The 19,990-nt window shown below is 34.0% G+C and overlaps 1 protein-coding gene across 8 annotated transcripts; it reads right to left on the bottom strand.

The window, feature by feature from the left end:
- Positions 1-416: 416 nt before the first annotated feature.
- LOC122845159 (troponin T, fast skeletal muscle isoforms-like) lies at positions 417-16,841 on the bottom strand. 8 transcript variants are annotated; one of them, XM_044141258.1, is made up of 16 exons: positions 16,764-16,841; positions 16,442-16,665; positions 12,724-12,763; positions 12,595-12,602; positions 10,477-10,614; positions 7,225-7,242; positions 7,002-7,022; positions 5,374-5,392; positions 5,247-5,292; positions 4,209-4,325; positions 4,045-4,122; positions 3,305-3,418; positions 3,084-3,193; positions 2,008-2,098; positions 1,685-1,725; positions 417-598 (listed from the first exon to the last, which is right to left on the bottom strand). In XM_044141258.1, exons 3-16 carry the CDS (start codon positions 12,741-12,743, stop codon positions 562-564), a joined length of 858 nt encoding a protein of 285 aa, XP_043997193.1. In that variant the 5' UTR covers positions 12,744-12,763; positions 16,442-16,665; positions 16,764-16,841; the 3' UTR covers positions 417-561. The 8 variants fall into 8 exon arrangements, with proteins under 8 accessions (XP_043997193.1, XP_043997187.1, XP_043997200.1 ...); XM_044141252.1 differs by lacking the exon at positions 16,764-16,841 and adding an exon at positions 12,275-12,283; XM_044141265.1 differs by lacking the exons at positions 7,002-7,022; positions 16,764-16,841 and adding an exon at positions 12,275-12,283.
- Between the last annotated feature and the right edge of the window lie 3,149 nt (positions 16,842-19,990).

Genomic DNA, 19,990 nt, shown 5'->3' with positions numbered 1-19,990 from the left:
AGCTGTTTTTAACAAATAAAATGAAATATTTGCATAATCTGGTGAGGATAATGCTTATTAAAAGTAATAATGTCTTCAGTTAAAATGACCTAAAAATAAATCAAAGCAGTTTTGAATAAAGATAAAAATTTAAACACATAGCCACTAAAAGGATAAAAGTGAAAATTCCTGTTATTTCAATTAAATATTAAAGGACAAAAAATGGTCTTTAAGACCTGAATTTCCAGTATGCAGATCCAAAATTGCCTAATTGATAAATACTGAAGCCATAAATATCAGACATTTAAAATAATAATAAACCAAAAAAAGTATCTTCAGACTGATTTTAATAGTATAATTTTTATCAGGCTTTTATTTAAGTAACTTTTTAATTCCCACAAACCAAAGCAAAGAGTTTTTCTTAAACAAAAATATCATTTTCTTTTAAAACACTTTTTATTGGAGCTACATTTATTCTGAAGCCATTGCACTTAAGCAGAAACAGGAACTAAGACATCCGGTTGTCGCTGACAGAGTCTGCGCTGATGTCGCGACCTTGGCCGACCTTTTCCCCGACGCTGCTCACTTCCTGCGGCGTGAGGCGGCTCCCTTCTTGCTGCTGCAGGGCGCAAAGAGCAACACGAGTTCAGAAATAAAACAAAAATGTTTTATATACTTTCAGATAAAAACCCTGGAGGGAGATGAAACTCCCAAACTGAGGCGGACTGATGAGCTTCAGCTGAACAGCGCCCTCTGCTGGCAGATGACAAAACGTTCTGAGTCACAGCTATATTAAAAGCGAACAACAGGGGGCGCTGATGCAAAGAAACTAAACAAAGTGATCAAAAACTGAACCTAAACCAAAGAATGAGATAGCTGTTGTATAAATTAATCTGCACTGCAAAACTACAAAATTTGACTTTATTTCTTCACACAAGAAAAAATAAATTCAATACAAGCATTTGTACAGCATCATATTAGGGCCAATGTAGGTAGCAAAAAAATAAATTAAAAATTAATCTTAGAAATGTTCTAGAAAAATTAAAGACATTTCTGAGCTCCCAAAGCTGAAATTTTGCGATCACAGAAATTTTACAGAAAAATCTATGAAATTTATTAGTTTCAAAAGTTGCAGATGACTATTGGAAATTTTCTGAGTTTCAAAGGCAGAAAACTTTTAACTACTGAAATTCAGAAAGTTTCCATTTTTTTCAATAAATTTTCTGAAGTTAGTCTAAAAATTTCTGAGAATTTAAAAAAATTTAGTAAAATTTAAAAAGTACTGACTGATTTTATCATTTATAACTGTAAAAATGTCTTCAGCCACTGGAACTGGTAAAAAGTAATCTATACTGAAAAATGTTTTACTTAAAACTCACCAATGAATCTTGCTGGAAAGTTACTCTTACGTTAATTTTGTCTTATTTCAAGTGCACGTAGATATTCTAATATTGCCTGATATTCAACTGAATCGTGTCCTCAGAGATCCAGAGACGTCAGAATATCTGTCAGTTCCAGGGTTTTAACAAAATTATTTAAAAACTAAATGTGGATGGATGATGTTTTAATATTCTAGTTATTTTGCATCCTTATTCAAATGAGGAAAATTACATTCCAGTTTTCCAGACTGCAGGAATCCAGTGTGTGCCGTACTGAGTGAATTTTAAGCTGCTTTGTGTTTGCATTGTTTGTTTTTGTCACTTACTGTTTCTGCAGCTCGTCGATGCGGTTTCTGAGAGAGACGACCTTCAAAAAAACAACAACAACAATTCTCAGTTAAAAAAAGAGAAACTTCTTATTTTGCTTTGATTAAATTCTCATGATCACATCAGGAGGAAATAAACAAACTTCATTTTTTCCATCAGTCACTAAATTATTGCCGTTTACAGATTAAATCTAAAGAGAAATACTGTATATGCGTTAGTATTTCAACCTGCATTGCTAAAACAAATATATTTATATAAAAGAAGAGAACATTTTTTTAATTTTAAACTTAAATTTGGTTTGTACATTTTTTGTTTCACTCACCTCATATCTTTGTCTCTTGAGCATCTCACAGTGGTCGTATTTTATTGCCTCCAGGTTGGTCAGCCAGTCCCAAAGCTCGTTGGCCTTTTGCCTGACAAACACAGCAGGAGCCATTTTCACTCTCATTCAGTTCTTATCGCTTTAATGTTCTTCTTTTTTTTTTTTTTTTTTTTGGTAAAAAAGCAGTTTGTGGTATTTTTCTAACTTAGGTAATTTTATTTATATAGCACATTTTCAGTTTAAGGCGTTCAGTTTTTCTGATCAACTTCAGTCATTTTAGTTTTGGATCAATTTGCTAGAATTTGGGTTGATCTTAAATTTGGGTTGAGTCAAATTCTGTAACTCTTTGTATGTTACATGCAACAGGCTATAAGGGCTATACTAAGGAAAATGACAAAACATGAGAATAAAGTAGTAATGATATGAGAAAAAGGTCTAATATTTTAAAAATAAAGTCATAATATGACGAGAATAAAACTGGAATAATACAAGAATACATTTGTAGTAATATGAGAATACAGTCATAATATGACCAGAATAATGACTTTATTCTGGTCATATTAAGACTTTATTATCACAGTTTTATTACTTTATTTACAGAGCGTTTCCCCCTTAATGCAGTCAAGTTTTTAATCAAAGTTCTTCTGAAACAACCAATTTTACTGATTTATAATCCACCATCACCAGCTTGCTGGGATATTTGATTTTAATCTAGTTGGACTGTTATTTATTAATGTTAAACTTATATATGTCACATATTTCTTCATATTTTATCCATTTTATATCATTTTTTTATTTTGTAAATGTGTAACAGTTTGCCTGTGAAGTTTCACTGAGCTTGAAAATCAAAATAGAAATAAAAACTTTCACTTATAACAAGATATTATTCCTACAGTCTAAGTGAAATAATCTGCCAGTGGAACCAGGACTTCTTCATGACTTAAAACAAGCTCATATTTTGTTACTTTTCAGTTAGTTTTGTCTTATTTCAAGTGTACTTAAGATATTTGTTCTAGAAATTACTTGGTAAGCTTTGGTGCTTTAGCAGTAAAGCCCAGAGAATCAAATGTTTTTACCTCAGCTGGTCGTCTGTGAGGCTGTCGATGTTCAGCGGTTTGATCCTCTCTGCCAAAACCTTCTTCTTCTTTTCTCTTTCGGTCTGCTTCTTGCCTCTCTTTGCATCAATCTGGTGAGAAATAAAAACATTTAAAGTTACATTTCACAGCTGCATTTACTGAGATTGAATGTAAAATGTTCAATGAAAGGAAATAAAGAAAAAATGAGGCAGGTTAAATACCCTCTGCAGGGAGCTGCTGAAGCCTGACCCCATGTTGGTGAGAGCTATCTTTTTCTTGGCGTCATCGTCTGCCTTCCTCTGTGCATCCGCCTCCTCCTTCCTCATCCTCTCAGCCTGTGGAAACATTAAAACCAGAAAAACATTAAGCAACATGCAAAAACACCTCCAGACCAGCAGGGGTCAGTGAAACACTGACGCTTCATACTTCCTCTTTCCAGAGCTGGGCAGAGTTCTCAAGTAAAAGTACTTCGACATATTTTTATCAAGTAAAAGTAAAAAATATCCATCCAAGAAATAAGTCAAGAGTAAAAAAGTATTTGGTAAAAAAGTTTACTCAAGTACGAGTAACTGATCAAATGACCAATTATTTAATATTTAAAAATTACATCATCAGACGGACAAAAACGTAAAGTTAAGTTGAAATTTTGGTATTTAAAGGACCAAAATGACAAAAAGTAACAAAAATAATAAAATCAGGCATTATACATTTTTCCAAATCAGTTTCTTTGAATTAAAAAACTTATGAAACTTAAACAGAGACAGCAGGTGTGTGTCTGAGTCTGGTGAATTTTTGGTTTGTTTTTCATTCAGTGGTTAGAAAATCCAGAAAATTTACTTAAGTAAGAGTAAGAGAAGAGATACTTCATAATAAAATTACTCTTTTACTATTTTTCTGAAGTAAATGTAACTTTCTTTGCCTCTTTCCTTTGATGAAATGAAATATTTCAGGTTTGTTTTACCTCACGCCGCGCCTGTCGCTCTTTATCTTTCTCAGCGCGAATCCTCTGCTGCTCGGCTCGCTCCGCACGGCGCTTTTCCTGCAACAAGCGCAGCAGAATCACTTCCTGCCTCCGAGTCAGGAGCTGAATGCGATGTAAAAGTCTGCACATGGAGGGAAACTCACGATTCTTTCCTTGAGAGCGATGAGTTCCTCCTCCTCCTTCTTCCTGCACTCAAAGTGAGCGTCGATCAGAGACTGAAGCTCAACCAGATCTTTGTTCTGACGTTTCTTCTGAATGTCCTGTGACAAAAACACAACAGATGGACTTTAATAATAAGAACCTGCTGCTGAACAACGAGGGGCTGGTTGTTGTTTTTTTTTTTTTTTTTTAAAAACAGACTGAAAAAAGTCAACAGAAACCCAAAAAGTCACCTAACAGTGAAGTATATCTGAAAGTAATCTTTGTATAACTGAGTTACATGAAGATTTTAGAGAAACGGATTCAGCAAAAAGGTATGATGGCCATTGTAAAAAACGGAGGAGTAGACTTCTGCCCAAAATCTCAGAACTTTTCTAGAACAAACAAGAAAGTTTTTGAACTTAAAAAGTTGAAAGATTGCAAGAAAAAATTCAGAAATTTTCAAGACAAAAACTAGGAAATTTCTAAATGTGAAAAGTCCAAACTTGTCAACTTCTGAAACTAAGAAATATGGTAGTTTTTAACCTCATAATTTAAGATGTTTTTCTAGCAAATGTTAATTTTTTCAAACACTGAAATTTCCTAGTTTTTCTTCCTACAAAATTTCTGAGAATAAAGTTTTTTGTTTGCCTTCTTTATCCTCAATGACCCTAACAGGCCTGCAACAAGATCTTATCCCAGATTTAATTGTTTATATTTGTACTATTAGTGATAAATTTGATAACAGACAACACCGGATGAAGCCTAAATTTCTCAAAAACAAAGAATGAGGAAATATCAAGAACAACTATTGTAATAAAACAGACCCAACAAACAGAAATATAAAGGGAAATAAAATAAAAAATGAAACAAGCATTTTATTATTTATTCAATGCAGCTCACTTCAATAGACTCTTTTAGTCTCATATTTAAAAATCCTATAAATATTAAAAGAAATATTTATTTATAATTATATATTTAGATAAATAAATATATAATTAATAAATCATGATTTATTTGTCTACTAAAATGTGATGACTTACATCAAAGTCCACTTTCTCTCCATCAGGGATCTTTGGAGCACTGGGTCTGTTTAAGGAAATAATAAAAATGTAATAAATAAAATACATTTTAAAAAGCACTGATTAATAAGAATATATATTTACTCACTTGAACTTTGGCTTTTCCTCTGATCGTGATAAAAACAGGAATGAAAAAGAAAAAATATTGATAAGTTAGGATCAAATAAGCGATGGATTCAGGGATGCTTCACCTCGGTTGAAATGTCAGAGTGAGTTTTAATTTTAGCAATCATTTCCAACAACCGAGACCTAATTAATGTGCGTTAAGCCTGTTTGAAGTTACATAAACACACAGCAATACTGGCTGAGGTCAAGGAGATAACAACAGTTTCTACGTTTTTAGCTGCTAAGTCTACAAGATAACAATACCAACAAGTTTCCTTTCAAAACATTCTGTAAATATGAATATATACTTCACATAACTACTTTTGTATGAGTTCGTTTTTATATCTTGGAATTTTCACGTTTTATTTTTAACCAAACTAACTTTTAAAGTTGCTAAGCTAAGCTAAACATAGCATGGCTAAGCTAATTAGCCAAAGCGACACTAAGCTAATAAACTGCAACCTTACAAACCTATATTTATATAACTGACGCAGTATTACTGTGCATTTCTTTCAATAACCAAACCGTGCTGAGGAAGAATATTCGCCTTCTTGCAGATTTCTAATTCAATCCAAAACTTATCCAGTTCTGGGAAAAAACAATCATCCCCATTTTTAAAAGCACCTTGATCCGCCTTGCTGCTGAAATGTGATATAATCATCAACTTGACTGATTGATTAAATCAGAAAAGAACCATTATTAACAGGGTTTATTTTAAAAGTTAAGAAAACTTTAAGGAGCAAACCAGACCTGGTTAGAGCTGGAAATGTACAATAAATAAATCGCCTATAAATCAAGTTGTTTTGTAGTAAGAGAACTAACAAAAATATAAAGGGAAATAAAATAAAAAGGTCAAATAACATATTCATTTATTTTACTATTTATTAAATGGAGCTCACTTTAATAGATGCTTTTAATCTTACATTTATAAAATTCTATGCAAATATTGAAAGATATTCCATTAATTTATTGTCAAACAACACAGAATAAACCAAAAGTTTTAAAAAACCAACTAATTATTCCTTGATATAAATAAATCTCCGATATGGATGAAACGGTTTACATAGTTTTTTTTTCCCCTTAATAAATTAAATCATAATTTAAAAGATGCATTTTGCTGTGGTTATGTCAAAATTTGTTAAATAATCTGAAACGTAACAGTGATAAAAATAAAATAAAAAAATAGCAGAAATATGTAAGAAGGCAGAAACTTTTTCACAGAACTGTATACCAACATATAGTCACAGTAAAGTTATACCCAACTTCTCTATTTATCTGTGTTAATTTACTAATTTGAATTAGTATGTAAATCAAACCCATTTTATTGCTAAGATGCTAATCAGGATCAGTATGCTGTCATATAAATCATCACATTTAACTATCTAATAGTTAAAGTTTCCAAGCATACAGGACATCAAGTCACACTTTACACAACAGGAGGGACTGGATTTTGTAGCTACTGTTAATGGTTTTCAGGATCGGGAGGCGTGTGATTAGACTTTGTTTTGTTTTAAGTGACCCTCAGACTACGACAACATATAGAGAAACGGACAACAGAGGGGAGGAAATCGCAAGCCAAGCAACGATGACTCAGCATGAAATACAAACTACCATCTTGATCTCCATCTTCCCCTGGCAGGACGCATTCATGCAAAAAAGAGAAGAAGCAGAGGTGAGCCGACTTGCCGTTTACAAATCCTCCGGCCTGTTCCTCTACCTCCTGAACCCAGGACCAATTTATTATTTATGATTAAGGTTTAGAAGAGTCCCTTTTTCAACAGGGAGACACAAAAGGTCGAATCAGAAGAACAGAGAAGAATGCAGGTCCACATACCTTCCTCTTCATAGGCCTCTGCATGCAGCAAGCGTCCAAAGCAAGAGCAGAACAGAGACCATTAGTGATCCGACTGAGCAGCCGGTTCATGTTCACAAAGCCTGGCGCTCAAAAAGCACATTTACTGGATTGGGGCGTTGCTATGGAGACGCTGCAGAAGTCCCATAATGGGTCAAGCATTAATCCTGCTATGGCACTGCAGGCAGCTCCATACCTAACAATAACCAGGGTTTTATTTGTCTGCACAGTAATAAGCACTTTCTGTTAATTAAAACTTTATTCAATCATGGGTTGATGTTCTACGGAGGACCAAACCTGTCATAATTGAGAATAAATACAGAAATACATAAGTGACTCATTAAAATAATTACAATGCCAAAAAGCAGCCGGACAGTGGAAAAGGATTAGGGGACTGTAAAAAATTATTCTGATTTTAATCCCAAAATTCAGAATTTCATTGAGAATTGTGACTTTTTTCCATCAGAATTTAATTTTTTTTTTATTTTTAACTCTTTTTTTAGAATTCTAACTTTTTTCTGAGCATTCTGATTTTAATCTCAGAATTGTGACTTTTTTTCATCAGAATTTCAACCATTTTTGTATTTTAACTTATTTTTTTTTTATAATTCCAACTCAGAATCTCACTTTTTCTCAGAATTTTGACTTTTTTAAAAAGAATTCTATTTTTTTTTTAAGAATTCTGACCTATCAGAGTTTTGACTTCTTTTAAAAATTCTATATTCTTTTTTTGAATTACAACTTTTTTCCCCTCAAAATTTTGAGTCAGAAAAAATCAGAATTCTCTGGAATTCTGACTTTAGTCTAAGAATTCTGAAATTTTCTCAGAATTTAGACTTTTTTTTCAAATTCTAGTTTTCTTAGTTTTAGATTGCAGCTGCTAAGGCAATGAAGCGTTAGTTGAGCAGGCGAAGCCTGGGACTTCTGCTGTGACTCCATGAGATACACACAACTCGAAACACATCTGAATATGAAATTGGCTTGAATTTGACCAGCTGAAATCAGCCCAACACCCCAATGTAAATGCTTTGTCGCAAATGGCAAATTTCATTGTTCAGTTGCAGACAGAAAAACAAGAAAAGTAAAAGCTAAACATGGACTAAAGGGAGGTGAAGAATTGGCTTTACATGACCACAAAAATACCCATCATCCCTTCTGGTTTGGCCTTGAAAAAAACGACATGTGAGTTTTCCAAAATGCAACTAATGATGATGGTCAATAACAACAAAATGATTCATTCAAATGGATAGAAGGCCAAGGATGACATGGGGCGACTGACTCATGTAAAGGCAACCGCCTGATCACGCCTCCCTTTATATGCACAGCTCATATTTAAAACACAGATGACAGAGAACAATAACGCTGGAAACAGGACAAAACAGTTTTCAACTGATTGTGGATGGAGATGATGTGACAGCTGTGGGTGTTTTATAAGGAAAATGTTTGCAGCAGACTCTAAAATAGTGAAGTAATAAACCGAATAATGTGAAATAATATGTGACTTTAAGCCAAAGAATTAAATTTTCTGAATATGTTCTGGAAAACATTGGCAGTTTTACCCAAAATGTACCAAAATATCAAACTTTAGCATTTGAGTTTTACTTCACATTTTCTTTGAAGACTCTGTCAACTCATTGTGTTCACAGAAAGCAGTCATAAAGAGGAAGCTAAACACGCGTTAAAAAGGAACCGATTAATGAACTGCAAATCCATTAACATATTTAGCTTATCATTAAAAAAGGCAGTTAAATTTAAAAATTCAGTTTTGCAGGCCTCATTAATACAGTGCATCCTTCTCTTAAAATGATCTCTTTAAATAGTTGAAAATAATAATAGCCAAGAGCTGCCATTTTCTAGAAATAACAGGATATAATAATATTTCAGGATAACAAAAACATTTTCTAATAACAACATTAAAGTCACCATTTAATATTTTTCTTTTTAATTATTACGACACAAACTATTTTTTGTTATTTATACCTGCTAAAACAGTAAACTCAACACATCATATTTTAATAAAATAAGAAAAGTAGTTGTATTTCTGTAGATGAAGTATAAGTAAATCATTTTAGAGTTTAAATAAATAAAGTTTATTGAAGGTCAGTCAGATTTAAAAATAAAACAAGAGAAAACCATATCCTAAATTTCTCAGATTGATATTTCTTTCTAGGTTTTTTTGTCTTTTCAGCAACAAGAACAGGATAAGGCTCACTTCTGCCTTATTTTGCCAAGTTTATTAAATGCATGTGTCCAAGTCTGCTATTTTGTAAAAGTGAAAGACTGAATATTTTTAGTCCTTATTAAAAAAACAAACAAAAAGCAACAACCTGGAGGAACACACACGATACATTTTTCATTTTAAGATTTTAATTTTATCTGCTTTGAGGAGTGAAAATGTCAAATTTGGTCTATTATTGAATTGTAAATACAATTGTTAAAAACATCCCACTCTATGAGCTTTTAAAGGGAACCTCCTACGCAAAATTCACATTTTGTACATTTTCGTTCTTCCGTTTGTGTCTCAACTGGTTCAAAAACTGTTTTAAAAAAATAATTGTTTTTTTGGCAATAAGTTCATGCTTTTTAGCGTGTGGAAAATTACCTGTTTTAAAAACATGTGGAAGGTAACATTACAAATCAACAGCAGGCACTGCCCGTTACCTAGCAACCCCAGGATTGGCCAGCCCGTTACCTAGCAACCCCAGGATTGGCCAGCCCGTTACCTAGCAACCAAGCAGCGTGGCCATCAGCAGTGTATTTGGATTTAAAGTGACAGGAGGCTCTAAAGCAGCTCCTCCTAAAACTGAGCAGACTAAAATCTAATTATCTACGAATGATTTTCTGCTAAAAATGTAATGAAGATGTTTTGATCGCCCACAGACCTAAAGAAGTTTTATTACATACGCCTTTTTGTTCTCCAGGCAATAATCCATTTACCACGCAATAATAACTTTCATTATCCTGAGATAATTGTCCTGCTATCATAAAATAACTGAAAAATATTACATTATAAAGGGTGTGGATGCTCTTGGCTTCTGTTGAAAATCATTCCCACATAAAACATTAAAGTAACTAATAAAAGCACAGACACATTTTCTACTGTTTTTGCAAATTAACTTTAAAATATAGATCATTTTTAAGCTTTTTGCCATCAGGTTTGACTAATTGTTGCACCCTCAGGACTACCCTGTTAGGCAGCGTGCCGCCTGTCCTGCAGCAGTTTTATAAACGTACCTTCCTCCTCCCGAGCCACTTGCTGCACCACCTCCTGAGGTTCTGGTTCTGGTTCTGGTTCAGGCTCTACTTCTGGCTCTGCCTCTACCTGGGCCTCCGCCTCAGGGGCTACTTCTACTTCTACTACCTCCTCCTGGGCTACGCAGCATGCACCAAACCGCAGAGTTGGCGTGCCGGAGAAGGCCGTTAATAGAAGACCATAGACATGACAGAGCCATTAGAAACCAAATGTGAAACCGAAATTTACAGAAACGATGGATGGATGGATGGATGGGTGAGCGGAGGACGCTGCTGGAGAATGGAGAGAAGAACAGATGACGGAGGCAGAATCGCCAGTGACCTTTCACCCAGAAGCCATTTTGAACTGTTGATGCATACGACTACTGGAGGAACAGAAAGTCAGGTCCAAAATGACTCTTTACTCAGGAACAGAGTTGGGTGGTAACTAGTTACATTTAATCAATTACATTTACATGAGCATTTATTTTTCTAGAAGAAAAAAATGCCTTTTTGAAATTGCAGGAAATAAATATATCTCTAATGTTAACAGAGTTAGAGATTCTACCCTTAGATTACATTTTCTGGCTGAATTATTAAAATTTCTAGAAGTTAATTAACCAAATAAAATCTAAAAACTACACATAAATGTGAAGAAGTATTTCTCAAGCTCAAATTAACAATATAACTGATAAGAAAAAGCAAACTGTTTCGTTTAATCAGAACTGGGTAGTAACTAATTACATTTACTCAGTTACATTTACGTGAGTAACTTTTTTGAAAAATGTACTTTCAGGAGTGCAACAGTATTTCTACTGTTACTGGAGTAAAATTTTTGTTTTTTCCTACTGAATGAAAAGCAAACATGATTTAACCAAAAATTCAGACACACACATTTTCTGTTAAAGCTTCATAAGTTTTCTATTGTAAGAAAACTGATTCGGAAGAAATTATTTTGTCTGATTTTGATATTTTTTTAGTTACTTATATGAAATATTGTACATTTGTTTTTTAAAATACTAACATTTTCACTTTGCTTTTATTTTGGTCTATCTGATACTGTAATTTTAAAATATTAAAACAATTTATAATTGATCAGTTACTCAGTACATGAGTAGACTTTTTACCAAATACATTTTTTACTCTTGAGTCATTTCTTGGATGGATACTTTTATTTTTACTAGAGTAAAAATATGTTTTACTGCTACTTGTACTTGTTTACAGTGTTTGGAAACTCTGCCCACCTCTGATATTTAACTCATACTTTTCTGGACAATAAATAGAAGAAATATTGAAACGTCCAGTAAAGTTTTTAAGGATAACATCCATTATTATTATTCTCAGAAAAATGTCTCAATCATTTTTAATTTCTAAATTCCTCCCATGTAGTTTTCCACATTCACCAGTTAAAATATGACCGTTGTGTGAATCAGATCAATGACGGCAGTACTGACATTAAGAGATAGTGAAGATTTCACATGTTAAGAAAATAAACAGGTCTGATGTTTTTCTTAATCATGTGTCAAAACGTCACTCAGCAGACAAAATTCACCTTTAACTTGGAAGTTTTTGATGACAGCCAAAAAATGTAATGAACTGTAAAGCAAAAGAGCTAAAGATGCTGTAAATTTAACCTAAAAAATCTTGAAATTAGAAGATGACAGATGCAGGTACAGACTAATATAGCAGGTGTCAGTATCAAAGACTTCAAGTTAAGGGTGAAAGGCATTTTACTTATTAGTGTGAATGTAAAAAAAAAAAATAAGAGTGATAAATGTTAAGTTGGTTCGGTCATCTTTACCTTCCTCCTCTTCAGTTTTGCAAAAATTAAGATGAAAATAAAAAAATGTGGGAAAAGAAAAACAAACATAAGTGAACAAACCATGACATTCAAGTTTATTCTAGTTCTCAATTACTGATGTTGACATTTTATATGATAATATCAGAAAATAAGAGGAAAAATTGAGTCAGGCCCTTTAGAACAGAAACTGTGTAAAGAATTAAAGGAATCAAAAATTTGTTGAAAACTTTCTGTGGATATCAAAAACGGTCATAAATTATCTGCAGTGTGTTATATAGAAAAATAAAAAGTAAAACCAGCTGAGTGGATATCTCACTTACCCTCATACCTGTAATAAGAAGGAAGGAAAGACAGAGAAAGAAAAGATTAAATCAGTTCCAGCAAATCTCAACTCAATTTTCTATATTTTCTACTGAAGCTGAATAACATGAGGGATGAAATTCACTTACACTTCTTCAGTGTCAGACATGTTGACAACAAACTTCAAACCTGAAAGGAAATACAAAAAATAAGTTCAAACGTCTCTAACAGAATAAATATAATCACTTAAACTTCTGATGAGAGCTTTACGATGCACATGTCAGATCCGATAATATTACATGGCAGAGTAACAAAACAATACACTTAATGGATAACCAATAACTCTTCAATTCTAATAATAAGGTTTTATTGGAAAATAAATTAAAAATTTTATATAATTTACTGCTTTGTACGACGGCATATTAGAGCCATTGTAGACAGAAAAAAAGCAGGAGTAAATTCCAGAAATAATCTGGAAAAACATTTTTAGATCATATTCTGAGTTTCAAAAATCAAACATTTTCAACTTTTTTTTTTTTTTTCAAAAATCTGAGAAAAAAATCTGAGATTTATCTCAAAATTACAGATTTTTTTCCAGCAAATTTTTGACTTTTCGAATTCAGAAAGTTCTTTGTTTTTTAAGGAAAATTTCTGGAATTAATCTCAAAATGTTGGAGTCTTTTGGTGGAAACTCACTCCTCTATGATACGACATTGTAGTTTTGGCAATGAAACAACAGTTTGTTTGTTTTTAATAACTTGACCAACCTGCCACCTCTTTACTTAATAAAACATTTTATGCTACATTGAATCAGAATGAGTTTTATTAAAGGGGTTTCACTTCGGTTCCGCTCTGCTATCAATGAAGACTTTTAAGTATGACCTATAAACTTTTGTGTGAGTTCTCTCTGAGGTCCGTCTGTTTCCTGTCAGTAACTCTTTGCTCTCATGGAAAAGAATATCCTGAATTATTACCATCACAGGACAAATGTTTGTGGCTGATGAGAGCAGAAAGCTGCAGCTGCAGGATGTGTCCTGAAATATTTTCACGGCTTGTTCAGGATTGTTTACTCAGCTGTGTACCCAGTATTATCACCGCCTTTCCAAGTTTGTTTCGGAGTCAAACCAGCAGATTATCAGCACTGTTGTTGTGTGAGAAACTGAAAGTTTTCCATGTGCTGTACTGCAGCTTCATTCCTACAGCTGCACATATTACTGCAGTAGCCCAATCTCAAAACATTAGAAAAATGTTTTTTACAGCTCACCAAACAGGCTTCCCAAAGGATTTAGGAGTGAAGATTGAGTTTGCCAAGGAAGAATAATGCAATATGAACTATTGATGTGTTTGATTTGGAAATGTGTTTTGGCTCATTATCCCCAAACACTGCAAAAACGCTAAATTTTACCAAATAATTTCAATCAAGTTTCTAGCGCAAATATCCTAGAACATTTGCAATAAGACAAAAGTAACTCTCATATAAATTTCAGTGACATATATAAGCTGCTGTGCTTCCCTGTAGAACTCATACAGAACCTACAGAACCACGATGGGAACAACGGTAAATGACCTGGTTTAGATTCTCATCTATAGGATAATCCTGAGCGGGTAACCAGCGGGTAACCAGACCTCTTTTCCTGTTTCTTGACATAAGAGCGGTCCAGTTTTCTTCTACTTAAGTATTTAGTATTGTCTAATTAACCTACAATTTTTAGGTTAATTAGACACAATGAAGACACTCTGTTTTTCTATTTACATGAAACTGGGTCACAGTAAAGCCAGATAAACATAAAGAAACGACAAAGAAAAACTGTGCATAAACAAAACAGACTTTGATTGGATCATTTTCTGAAATTTCTCTAAAAAAAGGTTATATTTTGATTTTCAGTTGGAAAATCTGTTTTTCCTCACATCAAAAATCGAGGATGAGAATCTTTAAAATAGTCACTTCAGTGATTAAACTGGAAAAATACTAAATATTACCAAGTATTTCTGCCTTGTTTTCAGTGCAAATGTCTTAGTACACTTGCAAGACGACAAAACTAACTAACAAGTAACTTTTCAGCAAAATATAGGAGCTTGTTTAAACTCAATAATTCCTTAATATTGATAAAAATGTTCTGGTTCCACTGGAGGATTATTTCACTTAAAACAAGACATTTTCCCAGTGTTACAAATGAAATAATCTGCCAGTGGATCTCGTATATTTTCACCAAAAATACACAGAAATGAGCTCCAGTATCTTGCTGAAAAGTTACCTGTAAGTTAATTTTGTCTTATTTAAATGTAAAGATATTTGCAGTAAAAACTGATAAAATTGTTTGGTAAGATTTTGTGTTTTTGCAATGTCAGGAAAACCCATCCATTTTTCTCTCTGCAGATCAGTAACCAGCTCTCTTTAGTGAAGTCGCCTCACTGTATGTTCTATATCATATCTGTTATATATAAATTGCCTTTGGATGACTCCTTCGCACTCAGCGGTGGGCACAGCTGCAGAGGACTCTGTGGATTAGTTTTGGATCACATTTCTGCCCATCAGCTGAGGAACAGTGTTCAAATAGCAGTTTAATCCCTCTGCTTGGTCCAGCGGGAGGATCTTCTGCTCCCAACCAGCCAATCAGAGCCCACCTCCAACCGACGAGCGCGTTGATCCACCTGCAGCTGACAGCGTCCTCGCCTCTGTATGCACAGCGGTCATGCTGCACATACCGACATTTCAGCATGCTGTATATTTAGTGAGCGCTCCGTTTTTTTTCTTCTTCTGAAAACTTAAGACTTTCTGAAACTGAAACTTGGTGTTGAAACTGACTGAGCTTCTTGGACGCTGCGTCAAAGAGAGAAGTAGCTGATGGAGACGGAGAATCTCTGGCACATCTCAAAACCTCGTGTCTTCAAGGCGTGAACAGTGTTTTCAGCTAAACAACTAGGTGGGAATCAGTTCAAACTCTGAAATACGGGCCAAGAAGTGCAAAAACGCAAAATAGTACCAAGAATGTTTAGCCTAGTTTCTAGTGCAAATATCTAAATACACTCCAAAATAAGACAAAACTAACCTAAAAGGGACTTTTTAGCAAGATATAGAAGTTTATTTTAAGTAAAAAAGTCTTTAACATTGATGGAAAAAAAAACTACTAGTTGTACTGGCAGATTATTTCACTTATAACAGGACATTTTCTAACAAGCACTTTTGACTAAAAACAAGCTTCCATATCTTGTTGAAAAATTACTTAAAATGAGTCTAGTCTCATCTCAGGTGTTTTAAGATATTTACACTAGAAATAGAGAAAAGTACTTAACATTTTGTGTTTTTTTGCAGTGTAAAAAAGCCAATTGCCAAGTTTCCATCAACATTTTTTATACATTTTGAAGAGAGTTTCTTAAATTTTAAATGTAAATTGTGACACAATACAGTATTTATTATATAAGTTAATCATGTAGGATTGTTTATTGGTTTAAAATAATAAATGGAGGATTTAATTTTAGATGATGTGTTGGGATATATTTTAGAGCTTTAGTATCAAAGAGAGAAAGAGCTCAGATAAATAAATGTCAACGGCCTTGGCCAGAACATTGTGAGCAGCATTGTCATAGCAGACAATTCACGAGTCTTAATATACATCCAGCAACAATCCGGCGCTCCACTTCAAAAGATTTTCAATGTCTGAATACAAATACCAATGAATTTACTGACCAGTGGATCTACTTTCCCTTAAAAAATGTTGTTGTTTTTCTGCAGTTCGTGAACAATCTCTGCTAAAATCTTTTAATGGCTTCATTGTTTTTCGTGTAAAAAGACAGTTTTTTTCACATAAAATGAAAAACACATAATAGGAAAACAGTTTTTCAGGTGTATGAAAAGCAAGTTCTTACCCAAAAGAGGAAGAGCAGCTCCCTCAACGATGAGGATGAAGGTCTGTAAGAATCCGCAGGCTCCGCTCAGAGAATAAGTCCTGCTGCTATAGTGATACTTGAGATCATCAGGCCCTTATTGGCTGCGGGATGAGAGCGGAGTGTGTGTGTGTGTGTGTGTGTATGAAGGTGGAGAGGCTGGGGGAAGTGCATCCATGACCCTGGAGAAGGAGATGGGTGGAATACTGTGGATGGAAGAGGAGGGTTCAGGTTTTGGAAAGGAGCAGCTGAGAAGCTTCTGTTGCTAAATTTACAGCAACAGAAGGGCGAGAGCGGGGCTTACACATCGGCTTGGCATGCAGACAATGGAAGGAAAGTCTGTGTGGCTGTTGACCATTTCATCAACGAGGAGCTCCATCCGTCACGGCGGGAAGAGAGGCAGAACGCTGCAGTAAGAACAGAACAAAGGAACAAATAAACTGATCACAAACTCTGTTTCAACTAAATGTCTCAGATCATCAGATGAGGTTTAAGAGCAAACAAAGGAAACTGGACCTGAAAACACAAAACTTTCAGGTCCAGGCCTCATCATCATCACCAGAAATCACAAAACACAACAACTTAAAGAGATGTTTTGGTCAAATTTATAGTTTTAAATATATTAGTACGAAAGGTGAAAAATGTTTAAATTAACTTACATGAATGCACAGAGCAGGATTTGATTGGATCATTTCCTCCAAAGAAAAGGTTCAGAAATGATTTTCAGTTGGAAAATCAGTTTTTCCTCACATTAGAAATCATGGATGAAAAAGGCTTTAAAAAAGTCACTTCAGTGTGTAACACAAAATCTAAATTATTATTTTTTAACCCCTCCAGGGTTTTTTTTTGTGGGCTCTAGTGTCACTTATATGAAAGCAGGCTGACAGGAAGGGGGGAGTCATCAGGTCCGGGAATCGAACCTGCGACGGCCGCATCGAGGTCTCATAGAGATACATGGGTCGCTCTATCCGCTGCACCACCACAGAACACCCAAAAATATAAATTATTTTTATCATAGTTTCTCATGCAAATACCTTAGTACACTTGAAATAAGACTAAACTAAGTTATGAGGAACTTTTTAGGAAGATTTAGGAGCTTATTTAGAGTTAATAGTTAATATTAATGAAAAAGTTCCAGTTTCACTGGCAGATTATTTCACTTGTGGCAAGAGAAAAAAACTAGACCTTTTTCATCAATATTAAGGAACTACTGAATTCAAACAAGCTTCTATATCTTACTCAAAATAACTTATAAGTTAGTTTTGTCTTATTTCAAGTGTACTAAAATATTTGCACTAGAATATTTTTTTTGTTTTTACATTGTAGAATCTTTCTGACAAGATGAGAGACTGAAACTAAACTTGGCGGCCTCAGCGTGTTGAGCTGAAAAACTGGGTTTGTGTTCATATGAGAACAGGTTGTAGGATTCTTTCTCTGTTCAAATCGCAAAATCCCAAATGAAGAGCGACAGATATTCACTGCTTACTGTTTTAAACAACGGATAACGTGGTTTAAACTTCACACACACCGTTGTCCAGCTTGTTCTTACCTTGATCCCTGCTGTGTGTGTGTGTGTGTGATCAGGTAGATCAGTGGTTCCCAAAGGTTTTCTTCTGGGGCCCCCCTATGGATTACAATCAACTGGTCACACATCGTTCAACCAGACATAAACCTTTACACATATTTTGTTTTCAAACTACACTGAAGTTTATTTCACACTTCAGGTTGAAACAAAACAAACTACAAACCATCTTTACAGTGAAACACTTTTGGGTAACTGTTTCTTTAAAAAATTCATCCATACTGCTTCCCGCGCCGCCCTGCAACGGCACGGCGCCCCACACTTTGGGAACCACTGAGGTAGACAGTTGGTGCTTCAAACGCCCTGCAGTGGCTTTGATGGTTCAACCAAACGCCTCTTCCTGTCAGAGGAGAGATGAGGACAAGCAGCTGTGTTTTAAGAGGGTTAGGGTTAAATTAATTTTTTCAGCTTTACATCATGTTATAACGTTATTCCTTCACCAAAAACATACCTTAATTCTTTCCCGCATGTTCGAGGTAAGGATGCACCAATTTATTGACTATCCGATTTATTGTTGCCAATTTCCATAATTTTGGGAGATCGGTGATTGGACGATACGTCCATGTGAAGCCGATCTTATTCCCTGATCTTATTCACCTCAGCAAAGGTCTAAAATCAGCCACTGATCTGCAGTCAGAGAGGTTTGACTGAGCAACATTTCAGACAAAAAATTGGTATTGGCTAGAATTGGAATCGGCAGGTCAGGCTCTTTATAGATCAATAATCAGCGATTGATTGAGGAATCCTTTAATCAAACGTTTTGAATAATATCCACTAGGTGTCAGTAAAGCTCTGCTATACACTTTTCAACTAACAGCTACAAAAGAAAACATCCTAATGGAGTCAGCACAGTAAGAACGTATCTTCAGTGTAATTTAACACAGTGAGACTTTCAGCTGCTTCCTTTCACTGTTGCTATAATTAACAAGGCCAATGCAAAATGTCCAAGAGATCCTGGTGTTTGGAAAGATTTAAAGGAAACAAATGGAGTACTAGCATCTACTTCCTGGAAAGATCTCTCATTTAAACCGGATATATTGTTACACCCTTATCTCTGTCAGCAATTTTAAAGTTTTTTTCATTAATTTAATTATTTTTCATAAAGATTTCAACTTCTGCCACAGAAATAAATTTTACTTTAGTGAACACATAAAGTATAGATGTCAGGAAAATGTTTTCTATCATATATTACACATATGCAAGGTAAATATTGTTCCTTTTTTAAATATCTGGATCTTTTTATAATAAGTGGTGGATATTAAAGCATTGATGGTTTAATAGCTAAGATGTCTACTGATGTCTTTCAGGAAGAAGGTTCAGAGTTTGAATCCCAAGCTCGATGGATGGATGAAATCACAGAGCCCCCTGGTGGCTGTATGAATCATGACAGATTGGATTTATCAACAGGTTGGGAAGAAAATAAGCAAAAAACAAATATTTAGATTTTAGATTTCTCTTGTGATCACTAATAAGTAATATTTTAGATTCTGAAAGCAGTGTAGAATAATGTAATCATTCATTGTTTTTTCTCCAATAAAAGTTTGAAATTTAGATGATCATATGCAATTTGTTTATAAAAAATAATTAAATGTTTTGGTTTCATCTTGCTAATCAACAAAATCATTTTACAGGTAAATACTTTTACAACTAAAAACAATCAGCAGTATTCAGGACAAAAAAGTCAAATATTAAAGTTATTATTTTTTAAGATAATCAGATTCATAAATTTAATGAAAAAGGGCTTTGATTTTGTCATGACAACCAACAATAATTTCACAGGTAAACTGCAAAAAAACCAAAATCCTACCAAAAACTGTTGGTCTAGTTTCTAGTGCAAATATCTTAGTACACTAGAAATAAGACAAAACTAACTTACAAGTATTTTTTTTATCAATATAAAGGAGCTTGTTTTAATAACTCCTTAATATTGATGAAAAAATTCTAGTTCC

Source organism: Gambusia affinis, linkage group LG02, assembly GCF_019740435.1.
Source record: "Gambusia affinis linkage group LG02, SWU_Gaff_1.0, whole genome shotgun sequence".
Taxonomy (NCBI): domain Eukaryota; kingdom Metazoa; phylum Chordata; class Actinopteri; order Cyprinodontiformes; family Poeciliidae; genus Gambusia; species Gambusia affinis.
The sequence above is the reverse complement of the archived record's forward strand: the minus strand, read 5'-3'. Positions and strand labels throughout refer to the sequence as shown.

Coding starts and splice junctions, on each gene's coding strand:
- LOC122845159 (XM_044141252.1), bottom strand. CDS start 12,743: ATGTCTGACACTGAAGAAGT. Junction 4,326..5,246: donor GAGAGAAAGTGGACTTTGAT/GTAAGTCATCAC, acceptor TTTTTGTCACAG/GACATTCAGAAGAAACGTCA. Junction 3,419..4,044: donor AGCGACAGGCGCGGCGTGAG/GTAAAACAAACC, acceptor ATGTTTCCACAG/GCTGAGAGGATGAGGAAGGA.